The following is a 16,295-nucleotide window of genomic DNA, read 5'->3' on the forward strand; positions in this document are numbered from 1 at the left end:
TAGCTGGTCAGGTCCTTAACCGCTTCTGCCTTCTCCCTTGCAGGCCATATAGCACTTAATGAGCGCTGTGTAGTGAAGAGAGAAAGTGGAAGTGTCACTTCCATTATACGACCCAGCGATCACATGACCGCTGGTTCCCCCCTGCCACAGCAGAGCTGCAGGACCCTGCAGGCCCAGATCAGATCTGTTAGTGACTGCTGTCACTACAGGGGAATATTTTCCTCTATAACTAGAACTATTATAGATGCTGCTCCTATGGATGCTCCAGTGGAAAAGTGTGAAACTAAAAAAAAAAAAACATGTGAATGGCCCCAGAGGTCTGATATGACATCATGGGTAAGACAGAGATTTAAAAAAAGTTACACAAATAAAAGTAAAAATTACAGAAAAAAATAAAAAGTATATATATAAAAAAGAAAACCCACCGTCGATACAAACCTCAATCGTTACCATATGCGCCCTACAAACTGAGACTATACAAATTATATATTAAAGCATCCAAAACAAAATGAGCAACCCATTCCTGTACTGTATTTTTGCATAAAATATACTAATTTTAAAAATAGACTATAGATTTTAAAAAAATAAAAACTTTTTTTTTTTTTATTTTAACCCCTAAAAAAATTGAAAATCGGGGAAAAAAATAGTCCTATATGTCACAGGATAATCGAAAATTAATTTTTGTAGCTGAAGCAAATAAAATAGGACAGTAAAACCACTATATGGGTAAAATCACTCAAAAGTGTCTGGTCCTTACATGGTTAATAGGGGGGTATTCAGGCTTAGGGCAGCGTAAGCTGTAATTACGGCCCTGAATACATAGTCTTATATACAGAGTGCTTATGAAATTTGTGAATAGGATTGATATTTTACAGTCTGTACATGAGCGCCCCATAGTATTCTTACTGGTCATATTGACCCATTCCACTCCTGGCTTCTTGACCGCACTTCCAAGTTTCAGTGTGTAGCTGTACAAAAATTAATTTAAAGTAAATGAATATTTGTTGTATTGAAAGGGGTTTACACGATTACAGAAACATAACTTTTCTTCCAAACCCTTTTCACACTGACTGTCACTCAATGGCTAACATTGAAGTAGAGATTTAGCATTTTAGGGTAGGGCTATTTATGTCTGTCTTTCTGTAGACCGAGCACTTACTTGAATTTAGCAGAGGAAACTTCCACATATTGGAGCAGATTTACTAATGCTATCTAATAATCAGACAGGGCAAACGTAGACTAGAAAATCCTAAAATGCGCCAGCTTTGTCACATTTGCTCTGCAGGATGATACATTTGGTGCATCTTTAGATGTCTAATCTAAGTTTATACCTATATTAGTTTGCTTAGTTTACATCAAAAATTCTACCAAAATTTTTAATGGGCGTGATGCCTTCTATTACACTGCCAGCTTCGACCCCAGTGCGGACGTCCACCTCAGCTGAATCAACACGGGGCTGGAGGATCAGATGATTGGTGGAGATCCAAGCGACGGACCCTCACCAATTAACTTTTGATGACCTTTCATGAGGACAGGTCATGAATAGTAAATTGTGAGAAGACTCCTTTAAAGCGACCCTGCGGGCCTGGAGAGACAAAGATGGCCAAACCGCTTCTCTGACTACCTGATCTAGACTGTGCACCAGTATGTATTGGCAGTCTAAGACACTGCATGCTGCTGACTGGCCAGTGCTGCTCACATGGACAACACTACTAAAGGTGTAGTGTCTTAGACTAATGATGTATCCTAATGCATATTGTGCACTAGGTAGTCACAGAAGCTTGTGTGGCCATCTTTGTGTTACCAGGCCGAGAGAGCCGCTTTAAAGGGAATCTGCCACCTATTTTAGCCCTATAGGTTAAGCTTATGGACTAAAAGTAGGTAAGCCACTGCGTCCGTGTATGCGTTATACTTACCTCCCCCATCATTTCCCGGTGTGAGCGCTGGAAGCCATCACTCTAGGCATTGAGCAGTGTTAAGTATTCTGCCTGTTCTCATTTTATAATGGGCGGATTACTTAGCAGCACCACTCAATGCACTGAGTGGCAGCTTCCAGTAATGACACCAGGGGAATAACAGGGGGGTAAGTACAACACTGACATCTCCGGACTCAGCGGTTCACCTACTTTTAGCCCATAAGCTTAGTTTATAGGGCTAAAAGTAGGTGACAGTCTCTAAACTCTTTAATACTTGCTTGTATAGTAGAACACTACAGATAAAACTAATAGTTGGAAATTACCTAATTTAGGACCCCATGGGGCAGATCATGACACGGAGATTCAAAGAACACCAAAGACCAGATCGCTGTGTCATGAGACGGCCTTTCAGGCCCTGCAATAGGCTTTAGACAGGTATTAGTTTTATCCATAATGCATTCCGTTATGTTAAGCATTGGAGCTACACTTTAGTTGTTCACCAAAGTACACTCTCTCTTTTTAAATAAAAGTCCAAATCTGTTTCACCCCTTCCTTTTATTCCGCTTATCCTATCACAGTTGTTTCTAATGTCCCCGCGACCTTTGTCATGTCTGCAAGATAATCAATCCTTGTAAAATGTAGAGAAGCCGTTAAAGGGGTTTTCCGGCACAAAATAGGAATTCTAAAAATGCTGAAATCTAGGAGGAGTGGCAACAGGTACCTCTTATCTGCCATTCTGGACCCTCTTCTTACCTTGCAGTCGCCGGTCTGCCGCTTACATGCAAAAAACACAACAATAAACAGTTACCTACTACTTCCCGCATGCATAGAGCTGGTCTCCCAGCCGGTGCTGCAGGTCCTGCAATTAAGGGTTTCTTTACACGGGATTACCTGTCAGACGCGGCTGCTCATCGGACCATCCCAGTAGTCATGAGCGTTCCTTTGCTTATACACAGGAACGATCATTGCTAGGTGAATGGTGGTGGAGCCGGCCGGGGATCTTCTGTCCCTTCCGCCTCCTTTGCAGTACACAGGCAGTTAAAATGACTAATTGTGATGATGTAAGCGAAGGTCTGTCTATTTTCACATTTCGTAAACATTTGAGAAATATTTTCAATAAAAACTGAATGATTTAAAAAAAAAAAAAAATTAAATTTTAGTCCGTGCCCGGAAAACCCCTTTAAGACTGGATTGTATGAACGCTAGTGAGAGACGTTTCACTTGACTCACTGTTGTATGGCATTGACTACTGTGTTTTTGGAGTGTGATCAGTGGATCATTTACTGTAGATGTGTTATAATTGAATTTTGTGATTTTTTTTTTTTAGCATTTTGACTGGAGGCTGGACCTCGTTTAAAAAGTCAAATTACTGATTTTTGTAATGTGTTTTTTTTCTGTTTGTGGATCGGTTTACTTTAAATAAACACTACAAAATAAACTGTTTTGTGTTGTGCTTTCTCCATTAAACAAGAGAACGTTCTATTTTGGTAAATGACAAAAGCAAATCATATAATTTGAGTCTTATAAGGCCAGTGTCACACAACCCGGGTTTAAATAATGGATTGGAATAGCGAATTCCATGAGTGTATCATTCGCGGTAATACGCGGATTACTCAAATGCATTGACTTATGAAGTTCCGATCACATTAGCGCATCAGAATTGCGTAACCCACAAATAGAAAGTAAAACACAAGTTCTATTTTACCGTGGATATCCGCCACAGACCATCATTCTTCATGGTTGTGGATATAGCCACAGCCCATACACAATTACATTGCATATGGGCAGCGGGTATCTGCATCATCGATAAGTGATGGCGCGAGAAATATGGACAAAAAAAAGGTGTATCGCGCATAACCGCCTGTGTGAGTACTCAGTTATGCGCAGTACAATTTCGCGGATGTACGCAGGGTCATGACCACGATCACCTGTAATCTGCTGTAGAGGCTCGCAGCGTATTCCGTTCACACGAACCTATGGTAAAAAACGCTGCGTATAAAATGCTGTGTTTTTATGCCCGAGCATAGCAGCATATCTCACACATGCTGTCATGCATTGGGTTCCTGTTTTTTACCCTCATCCCAATGAATGGAGTGCTGGCAGAGCATGCACATTGCACAATCATCGCTCCATTCATTTTAATAGGGCTGACAAATACCAAAGCGCACGTACCACCCAGCTATTTCGGCAGTCCCTTTGGAAGTGCATGCAGCGTTAGTGCGCAACTAGCGCTACATTCAATCTCCATCTCACTGCAGTAGGTGCAGTGAGGAGGACAGGGGACACGGGATCAATCTTGGGATTGGTGAGGGTCTCAGAGGTGAGACCCCTACTGATCATCAAGTTATCTTCTATTCCTAAGGGCTCTTTCACACAAGCATGCATAAACAGCATGTTTTTACTAGCGACCGGCATACGCGACTATCTGTGGCATTGGTTTCCAATGCATCCATTCACACGAGCAAATATATAATGCGTAAAAACAGCGAACCGTGAAAAATGGAACACTCGACCGAAATATGTGCCAATACATATCCGTTGGGCAAAGAGATAGTTCTAGAACTATGTTTTGGCCAATATACGCCAGCGGGTCCCATAGACTCCTATGGGAGCAGGGGGGAAAAGGGAGGGTGAGGCTGCGAAAAGCTTACAGATGCCTCTATGTAGGGCATTAGAAGTCATTCAGAGAAATAAAGCCGAGCAAGAGTTTTCTGTGGTGTGACATATTTTTTAGCTAAAAACCACGCTCAACGGTCGTGTGAATGGGTCAAGAAAACACTAATTACTGTGGCAGAAAAACGGTCTTTCACTCGATTTTACGGCGCCGTCCGAGAAAACTTAAACACATACGTTCATGTAAAAAGAGCCATAACTTGTAATTCTGGGACCACCCCTTTAATTAAAGTGACCCTATAACTTTGGGACCAGAGGGTGGAGGGGATATATAACCTGTAGTTGATAGTGGCAGCCATCATTCAGTTCCTTCTGTTCGGGATGCGGTTTTCAGTTGATCAAGATGGCTGTTGCCATTTTCTAATTACTCCACGCTCTGCTCTGTGGTTGGCCAGCAGTGATTACCTGCAGGAGCACTGGCTAATACAGAGCAGGTATACTGCATTGGAGTCCTAACACTGCTAATGCACTATAGATGATTAGGTAGTGTGAAGATGGCGGTGGACATCTTAGCCACGCAAGAAAGGGATCCTAAAAAACATCAGAAATGAATGGCGACTGACAAAATCAACTACAGGTGATGTATCCCCTTCTCCTTTGGTCCCGGAACAAAATATTGTCCTGACACCAAAGGTTCACTTTTACCACCACCTCGTCCCAAAAGCTAACTTCACTAGACAATAGTTGATGAAAATCAATCCCTACTAATGCCCTTTCTTTTCCTAAGGAGGCCATCTACTGCCACAGTTAGGTACCAAAATTAAAGCTTGCCATATCCAATTAAGCAGAGAAGAGTCATCTGGCCAAAAAGAGTCAGGCTGATTTATCAACTGGCGAAATAAGTACAACCTCTTTTTTCTTGATAGACTGCTGGCTGCATCCTTCATTACTAAGTAAACCATGTCCATCCAGAGAAAGGGGACGTGATTAACTCGGAGCCTCGTAAATCACTGTAAATCTTCTTTGCCAGATGACTCTTCTCGCCTTACTTGCATACAGCAAGCTATAAATTTGGAAACTTTATGCAAGAATACATGGGTTCATTAGGAAAAGAGAGGACATTAGAAGCAACTGAATTTTCATCTAATAGCCAGTGAAGGTAGTTTTAGGGGTGAGAAAAATCCAACATAGATTTCTTTCACACAACTACTTATTTATGATCTGATTCATTATATATCTCACATCTATCTAATCTCTCTATCTTTGTCCATATAAAAAGATCCAAAGGCTGGGAGGCACATTTATTGCTGATTCTGTGCCAAAATTCTGGCTGAAGTTACACTTTTTTTTTGCCACTATTCAATTCAGACAAATTCTTAACTTTTCCAAAGTGTCTGGAAAAGGGTACGGCATTTGAGTGGAGTGAGATTTTAAGACATTTATGACAGGCAACTTTGCACAAAAGTTTTGGAACTTTTTAAAATCTCCCACCTGTAGCTAGGTGATGACACAGTGACTCCACGCCTCTAAATCTATTTAAAGATGCAACAAATGTATCATCGATAACTTTTCCACATTTTAAACTGGAGAAAAGAAGTAAAACTGCCAGAAAAGTGGCATAAAAAAAATCCCCTTATGCTAAATTAAGGTGAGCAGACATTCAGATCTAGGTGGGACAGTCCCGCTTTCCGCCGGGACCCCAGTGGGACAGCCATTTGTCCCACTTTTGGGATGTCAGGTCACCATTATAGTGACTGCCGTCCGGGGTGCCGCAGCTCCCAAGCTGGTAATCACTCTGCAGCGCTGCAGCCGATACAAACACTGATAGCAGTGTATGCATCCGCGATCTTCATCCCCTCCTCCCCTGATTTCTCTTCTTTGGTTCTGCAAGATGAGAGGAGAAGAATCGCAGACACTGATGCCAGCAGTAGCACTGAGAGAAGCAGCGTCGCGGTGAAGACCAGGAAGAGGTAAGTATATGGGTCTTGGAAGGAGCGCTAATACTATTGGACTTCTGTTGGGGGACATTATTATTGCTGGGGCTTCTGTGGGGGGTCACTATTATTGCTGGGGCTTCTGTGGGGGGGGGGGTCACTATTATTGCTGGGGCTGGTATAGGGGGTGCTAATTCTACTAGGGCTACTGTGGGGGTCAATTTATTGCCGGGGGGTTACTATTATTGCTGCGGCTATTGTGGGGGCTCACTATTACTACTGGGGCTGTGTGTGTGTGTGGTCACTATTATTGCTGGGGCTAGTATAGGGGAGCAATAATACTATTGGGGCTACTGTGGGGGTTACTATTATTGCTGGGACTAGTATAGGGGAGCACTTATACTACTGGGGAACTGTGGGGGTCACCGTTATTGCTGGTCTGCTATAGGGGAAAGCTAATACTACTGGGGTTCTGTGGGGGTCACTATTATTGCTGGGGCTGGTATAGGGGAGTACTGTTACGACTGAGGTTAGTCTGCACGTGGCAGTGTGTAATGCTGACCTAGAGTATGTTTACACATGGCAAAAATGCTGGGGAATGTCGGTAGTAAATTCTGCATCTAAAAAAAAGAAACTGTCACAATCTCTACCGTTGGTGCAGATTTTGACTGGACATCAGCCGTGCATCCACAGCTGATTTCATACTATTCAGCGCTCACCTCCTCCATAGGCTTCCCGCTGTCAGCGCTCCCCGGCTTCCGGTTCCCAGCAGCCTGGTCAGGTGCCACTCATCAGGTGAGGCCACTACAGGCCGCTGGAAACCGGAAGCCGGGGAGTGCTGACAGCGGGAAGCCTATGGAGGAGGTGAGGGGGAGCGCCGCATAGTATGAAATCAGCTGTGGATACGCATCTGCAACAATGGTACAGATTTTGACTGTTTTTTTAATGCAGAAATGCTGTGGAATTTGCTCCGTCTTTTTTTGAACCAGCCCTGTACATTTTATAACGACGGAGATAAACGCATATGTTATGATAAACCCCGCCCCTGACCACACCCCTCTGTCCCGCGTTGACCCTGGGAAAATCTGGTCACCTTAGCTAAATTCCTCCCTGGGTGCTTATTTTCCCTTCCACCATCTTTCCATAACTATTGGGATTATTCAACACATTCTTATTATTTATTGAAGGACACAACCTGCAGTAAGTGAATACAGGTATCACAGCTCATTAAAGTAAAATAATCAAAAGCAAGGAGTAAATCCATATCTGTCCATCTATCCAAACAAAAAATAGAGGAGGCTGAAGGGATACTTTTTGCTGCTAGGTGGCGTCAAAGCTCCTTTCTTTTGTATAGACACAATTCAAAGTAATTACTTTCACTTCATACATATAACCTGAGCTGTGATTATGTCTGACAACTTCAATAGGCGGGTGGGAGATGCTGAAACTTGTAGTCTAACAGGAGTTCGTACATTTTTTAGCATCATCATCATCAGTTGTCGTCATGTCTCCTGAATGTCAAATCTGCTTAGCAGGAGCAGATTTATCACTGTACTAGTAGATAGACTTACATTTCAATGGCCCAGAAAATATTCCTGATAACCCCAGCTTGAGCTGTAATGTCAGTCATAATGGATGTAACTAATATATGGATGATGAGATGTACAAATATTGTGACACAAGAGGAGAACTAAGGTCAGACGGCAGATAGGAGACCCAATGATACCGCAGCCCCTCCTGTTCCTATAACTCAGCCCACATCCTCTAGCGTAGCACACCACTTCAGCCATCTGTGGGAAAGCAGACACGTATATTGGATTGTGTTCAGTTGCATTAGTTCTTCCAGGTCTGCAGCTTTCGGCAGTGCTGGGAGTACAATCATGTCTGCCCTGCTGCTTCACATCACCGGATTACTGAGTGCCACTCTGATGCCCCACACTTCTGCAGAACTTCCCAGGGGGATCCGTGAGTGTGACAGATGATAAACTGCATGAATTTGTCACTATATACAAAATAACCTTCATATTAAATTACTAATGGAATGTGAACATTGTAAACTTTGCACAGTAACTTGTTAACTTGTCTTTAGTAACGTTACAACTTCTACAGTAACAATGGCACCTTTACACAAATGAGGGCAATCAGCAATGTAGACCACACTACTTGCCATTTTTCGTTTTTCTTGTAATCCCACATTATACCGCCATATAGTACCTAAAAAATATTCTCTTAAATGGGCTGTGCCAGAATTATCTTTTATTACCTATTCTATGGATAAGTGATAAAAGTCTGAGACCCCTACCCATCCCGAGAATGGGGGACCTGTGTCCCTCTCTTGTCACTGAGGGGTCGTTTCTCCCACCCGCAGTGACGTCAGATTGAATGGAGCGATGCACAGCCAACACTCCATTAATTTCAATTGGGCTGGCTGAAGTAGCCAAGTACTTCTACTCTGCCATCCCCAGCAGTCCCATTGAAGATGAATGGAGCAGTACCGCACATGCTCAACCATCGCTCCATTCAATCTCCTCCAGGGGGTGCAGTATGCCTGCAGTGAGGACTATGGAGGAAACAGGACCCCCGTTCTTGGATTTAGTGGGAGCATCAGCGGCGAGACCCCACCAATTAGACTTTTGTCACCTATCCTATGGATAGGTGATACAAGGTAATTCTGGTACAACTCCTTCAAAAGAGCCCATGAATTACTACAATTAAAATGTAACTGCACTTTCTATAAACTTTTGATGTGTCATAAGGACATGTCAAAAGTCTTGATAGCCCATGGGGGGAATGTCAAAAGTTTTTAGAAAGCACAGTTAATGTTTACATTCCCTGCTTGCTTTTAGTTTGCTCCTGGGGTTGTCACCCATGGCAGTTGCCCAGTGTGCAACAGCCTAAATCCACCTGAGCTTGGAAGACACTATGACCACTTTCTGGTAGAGACTAGATAGTGCTGGTTATGTGTTTTATTTTCCTTTCATCTATATTACAAGATAAGTGTAACCAGCATAGAAGAGTGTTAGAGGTCCGAATTTCTGGACTCCAACTTCTAGCATGGAAGAGGCTGGGGCTCCCAAGTCCCATGCAAGGCAATTTAAATATTAGCTCCTTATGGACGGGCCTACATAGAGACTTTGTACTATAACTTTTCAATTTTAAAGCGACTCTCTGGTTTGATGGCAAAATTCTGTCCCAAGGCAGGAGGGTACAGGAGGGTATATTACCTGCAGCTGCTCTTCTCTGCCCCACCTTTGATCCACTGGTTTACAACTGAATTGCAGTCGTAGCTCCATAGTTATTGAAAAGATGCGGTACAAAAAGTCTTTATGTAGTTGTAGTCTTAAAGGATTGTATCACCAGGACAAACCTGTACATACACCCAATTTGATGGCGGATAATTGAAGTTCTGCGCTCATGAGCCTTCCTTCATTGCAAAGAAAGTCTAGCACCCTTGAGGACTTATGTATTATATGCATTATAAGGTCATCCATTCATTTGAGTGAATAGTAAAGATAAAGAAAAAAATTGAGGGTGGAGCAAAACCTGATGGAAGGTGATTAGCCAATAAGAATCTGGAATTATAAGCATTTGAAATGGTAGAGGTGCTGCCTGCCAGATAATGCTTCACCTAGATGGGTGTAAATGTAACAAGGCAAAAGGAAAAAAGGCTGGTGAAAAGGGCCAACACTCTAAACTTGGTAGAAAGTGGAGGTCATGGATAAGGTAGTGAAGAATTTTATTGGGCAACGTGAAAAGCCAGCATGTGAAAACACGTTTCGGGGTCACACCCCTTTGTCAGATCAGCTGGATTGTATCATACAAAGTAGGACATTAAAAATAAACACTAGCACCAGCCTCTGGAAGTAATTACCGTCCAAGCCGGTGATTCACTAGTGGGGGCAACCCTAGAAACGGGAAGAGCGGTGGAATAGTCATGGTGTTGGCGCTGAAGAGGTGCATCAAGACTGCAGCACTTCACATAGAGGGGAGGAAGGACGCTCCACATTAGGTCGACATGGGCTTGTATCATGTGGGGCAGCACTGGATGAAGAGGCTTAGGGCAGCCATGAAGAACAGGGAGGAGAGTCATGGGCAAAGGACAGCAGCAGCCGGCTATTTTTTCCTCTACATTTTGAACTGAGCATGATCTGGCTCCCATAATAGTAATATGGCTACTAAAGTGGTAGTTCTGCCACTGGGTGTAGAAAAGGTATAGGTATACCAGTCGTACATGGGCCCAGCTGACAAAGATGGTAGGTAGAAGAGCTGTAACAGATTGTCCATTGACACCTGTCAGGACCACGAAGGTAACAAGAGGACATCCGCTACGATTAGAGGAAAGTAGGTTTCATCACCAACACAGAAAGGGGTTCTTTACTGTAAGAGCAGTTAGACTGTGGAACTCTCTACCGGAGGAAGTGGTGATGGCAAAATCCATAGAGGAGTTTAAAAGGGGACTTGATGTCTTTCTGGAGAAGGATATTACAGGATATAAATATTAGGTTAAGTGTCAATCCTGGTATATAGGCAGGTAGGAACTATTAGGGGTTGATCCAGGGAACAGTCTGATTGCCATTAGGGAGTCGGGAAGGAATTTTTCCCCCAAAAGGGCTAATTGGCTCTGGCCTTGGGGTTTTTTGCCTTCCTCTGGATCAACACAGTAGGATAGACAGGCTGGACTAGATGGACAATGTCTTCATTCGGCCTTACATACTATGTTACTATGTTACCCAAAAGCTTCAACGTATGCCACTATGTACATACACTATGCTGTACATTTCTACCGAAAGTCACAAAGCTCCATTCACTCATAGAAACATAGTATATAAAGCCGAAAACAGCAAAAAAACACATGTCCATCCAGGTCAGCCTCTTACTCCCCAATGTTGATCCAGAGGAAGGCAAAAAAATTCCAATGAGGTAGAAGCCAATTTTGCTCATTTTAGGGGGGGGGGGGGGAATCCCTTTCCAATTCCTATCTGGCAATCGGAAAATCCTCAGATCATGACTAGAGATGAGCGAACGTGTTCGTCCGAACTTGATATCCGTGCGGATATTAGGGTGTTCGGGATGTTCGTTATTCGTAACGAACACCATGCGGTGTTCGGGTTACTTTCACTTCCTTCCCTGAGACGTTAGCGCGCTTTTCTGGCCAATTGAAAGACAGGGAAAGCATTACAACTTCCCCCTGCGTCGTTCAAGCCCTATACCACCCCCCTGCAGTGAGTGGCTGGGGAGATCAGGTGTCCGCCTAATATAAAAGTCGGCCCCTCCCGCGGCTCGCCTCAGATGCCTTGTGAGTTAGATGAGGGACAGTGCTGTTTGTACCGGAGCTGCTGTAGGGAAAGAATTGGTAGTTAGTGTAGGCTTCAAGACCCCCAAAGGTCCTTATTAGGGCCACTGATAGCTGTGTGTTGGCTGCTGTTAGCAGTGGCAATTTTTTTTTTCTCAAAATCGGCTCTGCAGAGCGTTGCACCCGGCATTAGGGACAGAAGTGTTGCATAGGCAGGGAGAGTGTTAGGAATGAGTGTAGCCTTCAAGAACCTCAACGGTCCTTTCTAGGGCCATATTTAACCGTGTGCAGTACTGTGCTGGCTGCTGTTAGCTGTGCTGCATATTTTTTTTCTTCTCAAAATCGCCTCTGCAGAGCATTCCACCCTCCATTGATACTGCAGGGAAAGAATTGTGTAGGCAGGGCCACAACACAGTTATTATTCATTGAATATACGCAGTGCGGCCTTTTGCTTGTAAAACAAGTGAAAAAAATTCTATTTGACCTCCCTCTGTCCGTCCTAAGGGCTGTGGACACGTGTCGGCTGCGTGTGCAACGTTTAAAAATCAGACGCACCCAGCTACGTTTTACTCCTGGCTTCGCCATTTGCTTTCCTTAATTTGGAAAAAAAATACCTGCTCTGCCAGAGTTATAATAACTCTGCTATCCTCAAGTTCTGTGCCACATTAGCAGGGCCACAGCACAGTTATTAAACTTCTCATGTTCATTGAATATACGCAGTGCTGCCTTTTGGTGGAAAAAAACTGAAAATAATTCTATTTGTCCTGCCTCTGTCCGTCCTAAGGGCGGTGGACACGTGTCGGCTGCGTGTGCAACGTTTAAAAATCAGACGCACCCAGCTACGGTTTACTGCTCGCTTCGCCATTTGCTTTCCTTAATTGGGAAAAAAAATACCTGCTCTGCCAGAGTTAATAACTCTGCTACCCTCACGTTCTGTGCCACATTAGCAGGGCCACAGCACAGTTATTAAACTTCTCATGTTCATTGAATATACGCAGTGCTGCCTTTTGGTGGAAAAAAACTGAAAATAATTCTATTTGTCCTGCCTCTGTCCGTCCTAAGGGCGGTGGACACGTGTCGGCTGCGTGTGCAACGTTTAAAAATCAGACGCACCCAGCTACGGTTTACTGCTGGCTTCGCCATTTGCTTTCCTTAATTGGGAAAAAAATACCTGCTCTGCCAGAGTTATAATAACTCTGCTACCCTCACGTTCTGTGACACATTAGCAGGGCCACAGCACAGTTATTAAACTTAGATTATTCATTCACTAGAGGCAGTGGGGCCTTTCGTTTTCAAAAAAGGGAAAAAATTATATTTGGCCTGCAGTCTTGCGCCAATTTATTTCCTGCCTGTGAAATCAAATCACTGGTAATACAGCATGCTGAGGGGTAGGGGTAGGCCTAGAGGACGTGGACGCGGCCGAGGAGGGCCAAGTCAGGGTGTGGGCACAGGCCGAGCTCCTGATCCAGGTGTGTCGCAGCCGACTGCTGCGCGATTAGGAGAGAGGCACGTTTCTGGCGTCCCCACATTCATCGCCCAATTAATGGGTCCACGCGGGAGACGGTTATTAGAAAATGAGCAGTGTGAGCAGGTCCTGTCCTGGATGGCAGAAAGTGCTTCGAGCAACCTATCGTCAACACGCAGTTCTGCGCCGTCCACTGCTGCAAATCCGAATCCTCTGTCTGCTGCTCCTCCTTCCTCCCAGCCTCCTCACTCCACTACAATGACACCTGCTCAGGAGCGGGAACACTCCCAGGAACTGTTCTCGGGCCCCTGCTTAGATTGGGCAGCAGCGGTTCCTCTCCCACCAGAGGAGTTTATCGTCACTGATGCCCAACCATTCGAAAGTTCCCGGGGTCCGGGGGAAGAGGCTGGGGACTTCCGCCAACTGTCTCAACAACTTTCTGTGGGTGAGGAGGACGATGACGATCAGACACAGTTGTCTTGCAGTGAGGTAGTAGTAAGGGCAGTAAGTCCGAGGGAGCAGCGCACAGAGGATTCGGAGGAAGAGCAGCAGGACGATGAGGTGACTGACCCCACCTGGTGTGCAACGCTTACTCAGGAGGACAGGTCTTCAGAGGGGGAGTCAAGGGCATCAGCAGGGCAGGTTGCAAGAGGCAGTGCGGTGGCCAGGGGTAGAGGCAGGGCCAGACCGAATAATCCACCAACTGTTTCCCAAAGCGCCCCCTCGCGCCATGCCACCGTGCAGAGGCCGAGGTGCTCTAAGGTCTGGCAGTTTTTCACAGAGACGCCTGACGACCGACGAACAGTGGTGTGCAACCTTTGTCGCGCAAAGCTCAGCCGGGGAGCCAACACCAACAGCCTCACCACCACCACCATGCGCAGACATATGATGGCCAAGCACCCCACAAGGTGGGACGAAGGCCGTTCAGCGCCTCCGGTTTGCACCCCTGCCTCTCCCCCTGTGCCCCAACCTGCCACTGAGATGCAACCCCCCTCTCAGGACACAGGCACTACCGTCTCATGGCCTGCACCCACACCCTCATCTCCGCTGTCCTCGGCCCCATCCAGCAGTGTAGTTCAGCGCACCGTCCAGCCGTCGCTTGCGCAACTGTTGGAGCGCAAGCGCAAGTACGCCGCCACGCACCCGCACGCTCAAACGTTAACCGTCCGCATAGCAAACTTCATCAGCCTTGAGATGCTGCCGTATAGGGTTGTGGAAACTGAGTCCTTCAAAAGTATCATGGAGGCGGCGGCCCCGCGCTACTCAGTTCCCAGTCGCCACTACTTTTCCCGATGTGCCGTCCCAGCCCTGCACGACCACGTCTCCCGCAACATTGTACGCGCCCTCACCAACGCGGTTACTGCCACGGTCCACTTAACAACGGACACGTGGACAAGCACAGGCGGGCAGGGCCACTACATCTCCCTGACGGCACATTGGGTGAATTTAGTAGAGGCTGGGACAGAGTCAGAGCCTGGGACCGCTCACGTCCTACCCACCCCCAGAATTGCGGGCCCCAGCTCGGTGGTGGTATCTGCGGAGGTGTATGCTTCCTCCACTAAAGCACCCTCCTCCTCCTCCTCTGTCTCGCAATCAAGATGTGTTAGCAGCAGCATGTCGCCAGCAGTCGGTGTCGCGCGGTGTGGCAGCACAGCGGTGGGCAAGCGTCAGCAGGCCGTGCTGAAACTACTCAGCTTAGGCGATAAGAGGCACACGGCCCACGAACTGCTGCAGGGTCTGACACAGCAGACCGACCGCTGGCTTGCGCCGCTGAGCCTCCAACCGGGCATGGTCGTGTGTGACAACGGCCGTAACCTGGTGGCGGCTCTGCAGCTCGGCAGCCTCACGCACGTGCCATGCCTGGCCCACGTCTTTAATTTGGTGGTTCAGCGCTTTCTGAAAAGCTACCCACGCTTGTCAGACCTGCTCGTAAAGGCGCGCCGGCTCTGCGCACATTTCCGCAAGTCCCACACGGACGCTGCCACCCTGCGCACCCTGCAACATCACTTTAAGCTGCCAGTGCACCGACTGCTGTGCGACGTGCCCCCACGGTGGAACTCTACACTCCACATGTTGGCCAGGCTCTATGAACAGCGTAGAGCTATAGTCGAATACCAACTCCAACATGGGCGGCGCAGTGGGAGTCAGCCTCCTCAATTCCTTTCAGAAGAGTGGGCCTGGTTGGCAGACATCTGCCATGTCCTTGGTAATTTTGAGGAGTCTACCCAGGTGGTGAGCGGCGATGCTACAATCATTAGCGTCACCATTCCTCTGCTATGCATCTTGAGAAATTCCCTGCAAACCATAAAGGCAGCTGCTTTGCGCTCGGAAACGGGGGCGGTGGAAGACAGTATGCCGCTGGATAGTCAGGGCACCCTCCTCCTTCTCAGCGCGTACAGGAGGAGGAGGAGGAGCATGAGGAGGATGAGGAGGAGGGGGAAGAGACAGCTTGGCCCGCTGCTGACGCTACACCGGCTGATTGCCTGTCATCCTTTCAGCGTGTATGGCCTGAGGAGGAGGAGGAGGAGGATCCTGAAAGTGATCTTCCTAGTGAAGACAGCCATGTGTTGCGTACTGGTACCCTGGCACACATGGCTGACTTCATGTTAGGATGCCTTTCTCGTGACCCTCGCGTTGCACGCATTCTGGCCACAACGGATTACTGGGTGTACACACTACTCGACCCACGCTATAAGGAGAACCTGCCCACTCTCATTCCCGAAGAGGAAAGGGGTTCGAGAGTGTTGCTATACCACAGGACCCTTGCGGACAAGCTGATGGTAAAATTCCCAGCCGACAGCGCTAGTGGCAGAAGGCGCAGTACCGAGGGCAAGGTAGCAGGGGAGGTGCGGAGATCGAGCAGCATGTACATCCCAGGCAGTGCAACAGTCTTTAAGGGCCTGGACAGCTTTATGGCTCCCCACCAAGACTGTGTCACCGCTCCCCAGTCAAGGCTGAGTCGGCGGGAGCACTGTAAAAGGATGGTGAGGGAGTACGTAGCCGATCGCACGACCGTCCTCCGTGACGCCTCTGCCACCTACAACTACTGGGTGTCGAAGCTGGACACATGGCCT

General features: G+C 46.5%; 1 protein-coding gene across 1 annotated transcript in view; it reads left to right on the forward strand.

Annotated features, from left to right (window-relative positions):
* The first annotated feature begins 8,315 nt into the window (after positions 1–8,315).
* PLA2R1 (phospholipase A2 receptor 1) overlaps positions 8,316–16,295 on the forward strand; it is an 86,623-nt gene continuing 78,643 nt past the window's right edge. The window contains exon 1 of the mRNA XM_066575955.1: positions 8,316–8,428. Within this exon, the coding sequence (XP_066432052.1) occupies positions 8,344–8,428 (85 nt within the window). The 5' untranslated portion in view covers positions 8,316–8,343. The remainder of the gene's footprint in view (positions 8,429–16,295) is intronic.

Source organism: Eleutherodactylus coqui, chromosome 8 (genome assembly GCF_035609145.1).
Source record: "Eleutherodactylus coqui strain aEleCoq1 chromosome 8, aEleCoq1.hap1, whole genome shotgun sequence".
Classification (NCBI taxonomy): domain Eukaryota; kingdom Metazoa; phylum Chordata; class Amphibia; order Anura; family Eleutherodactylidae; genus Eleutherodactylus; species Eleutherodactylus coqui.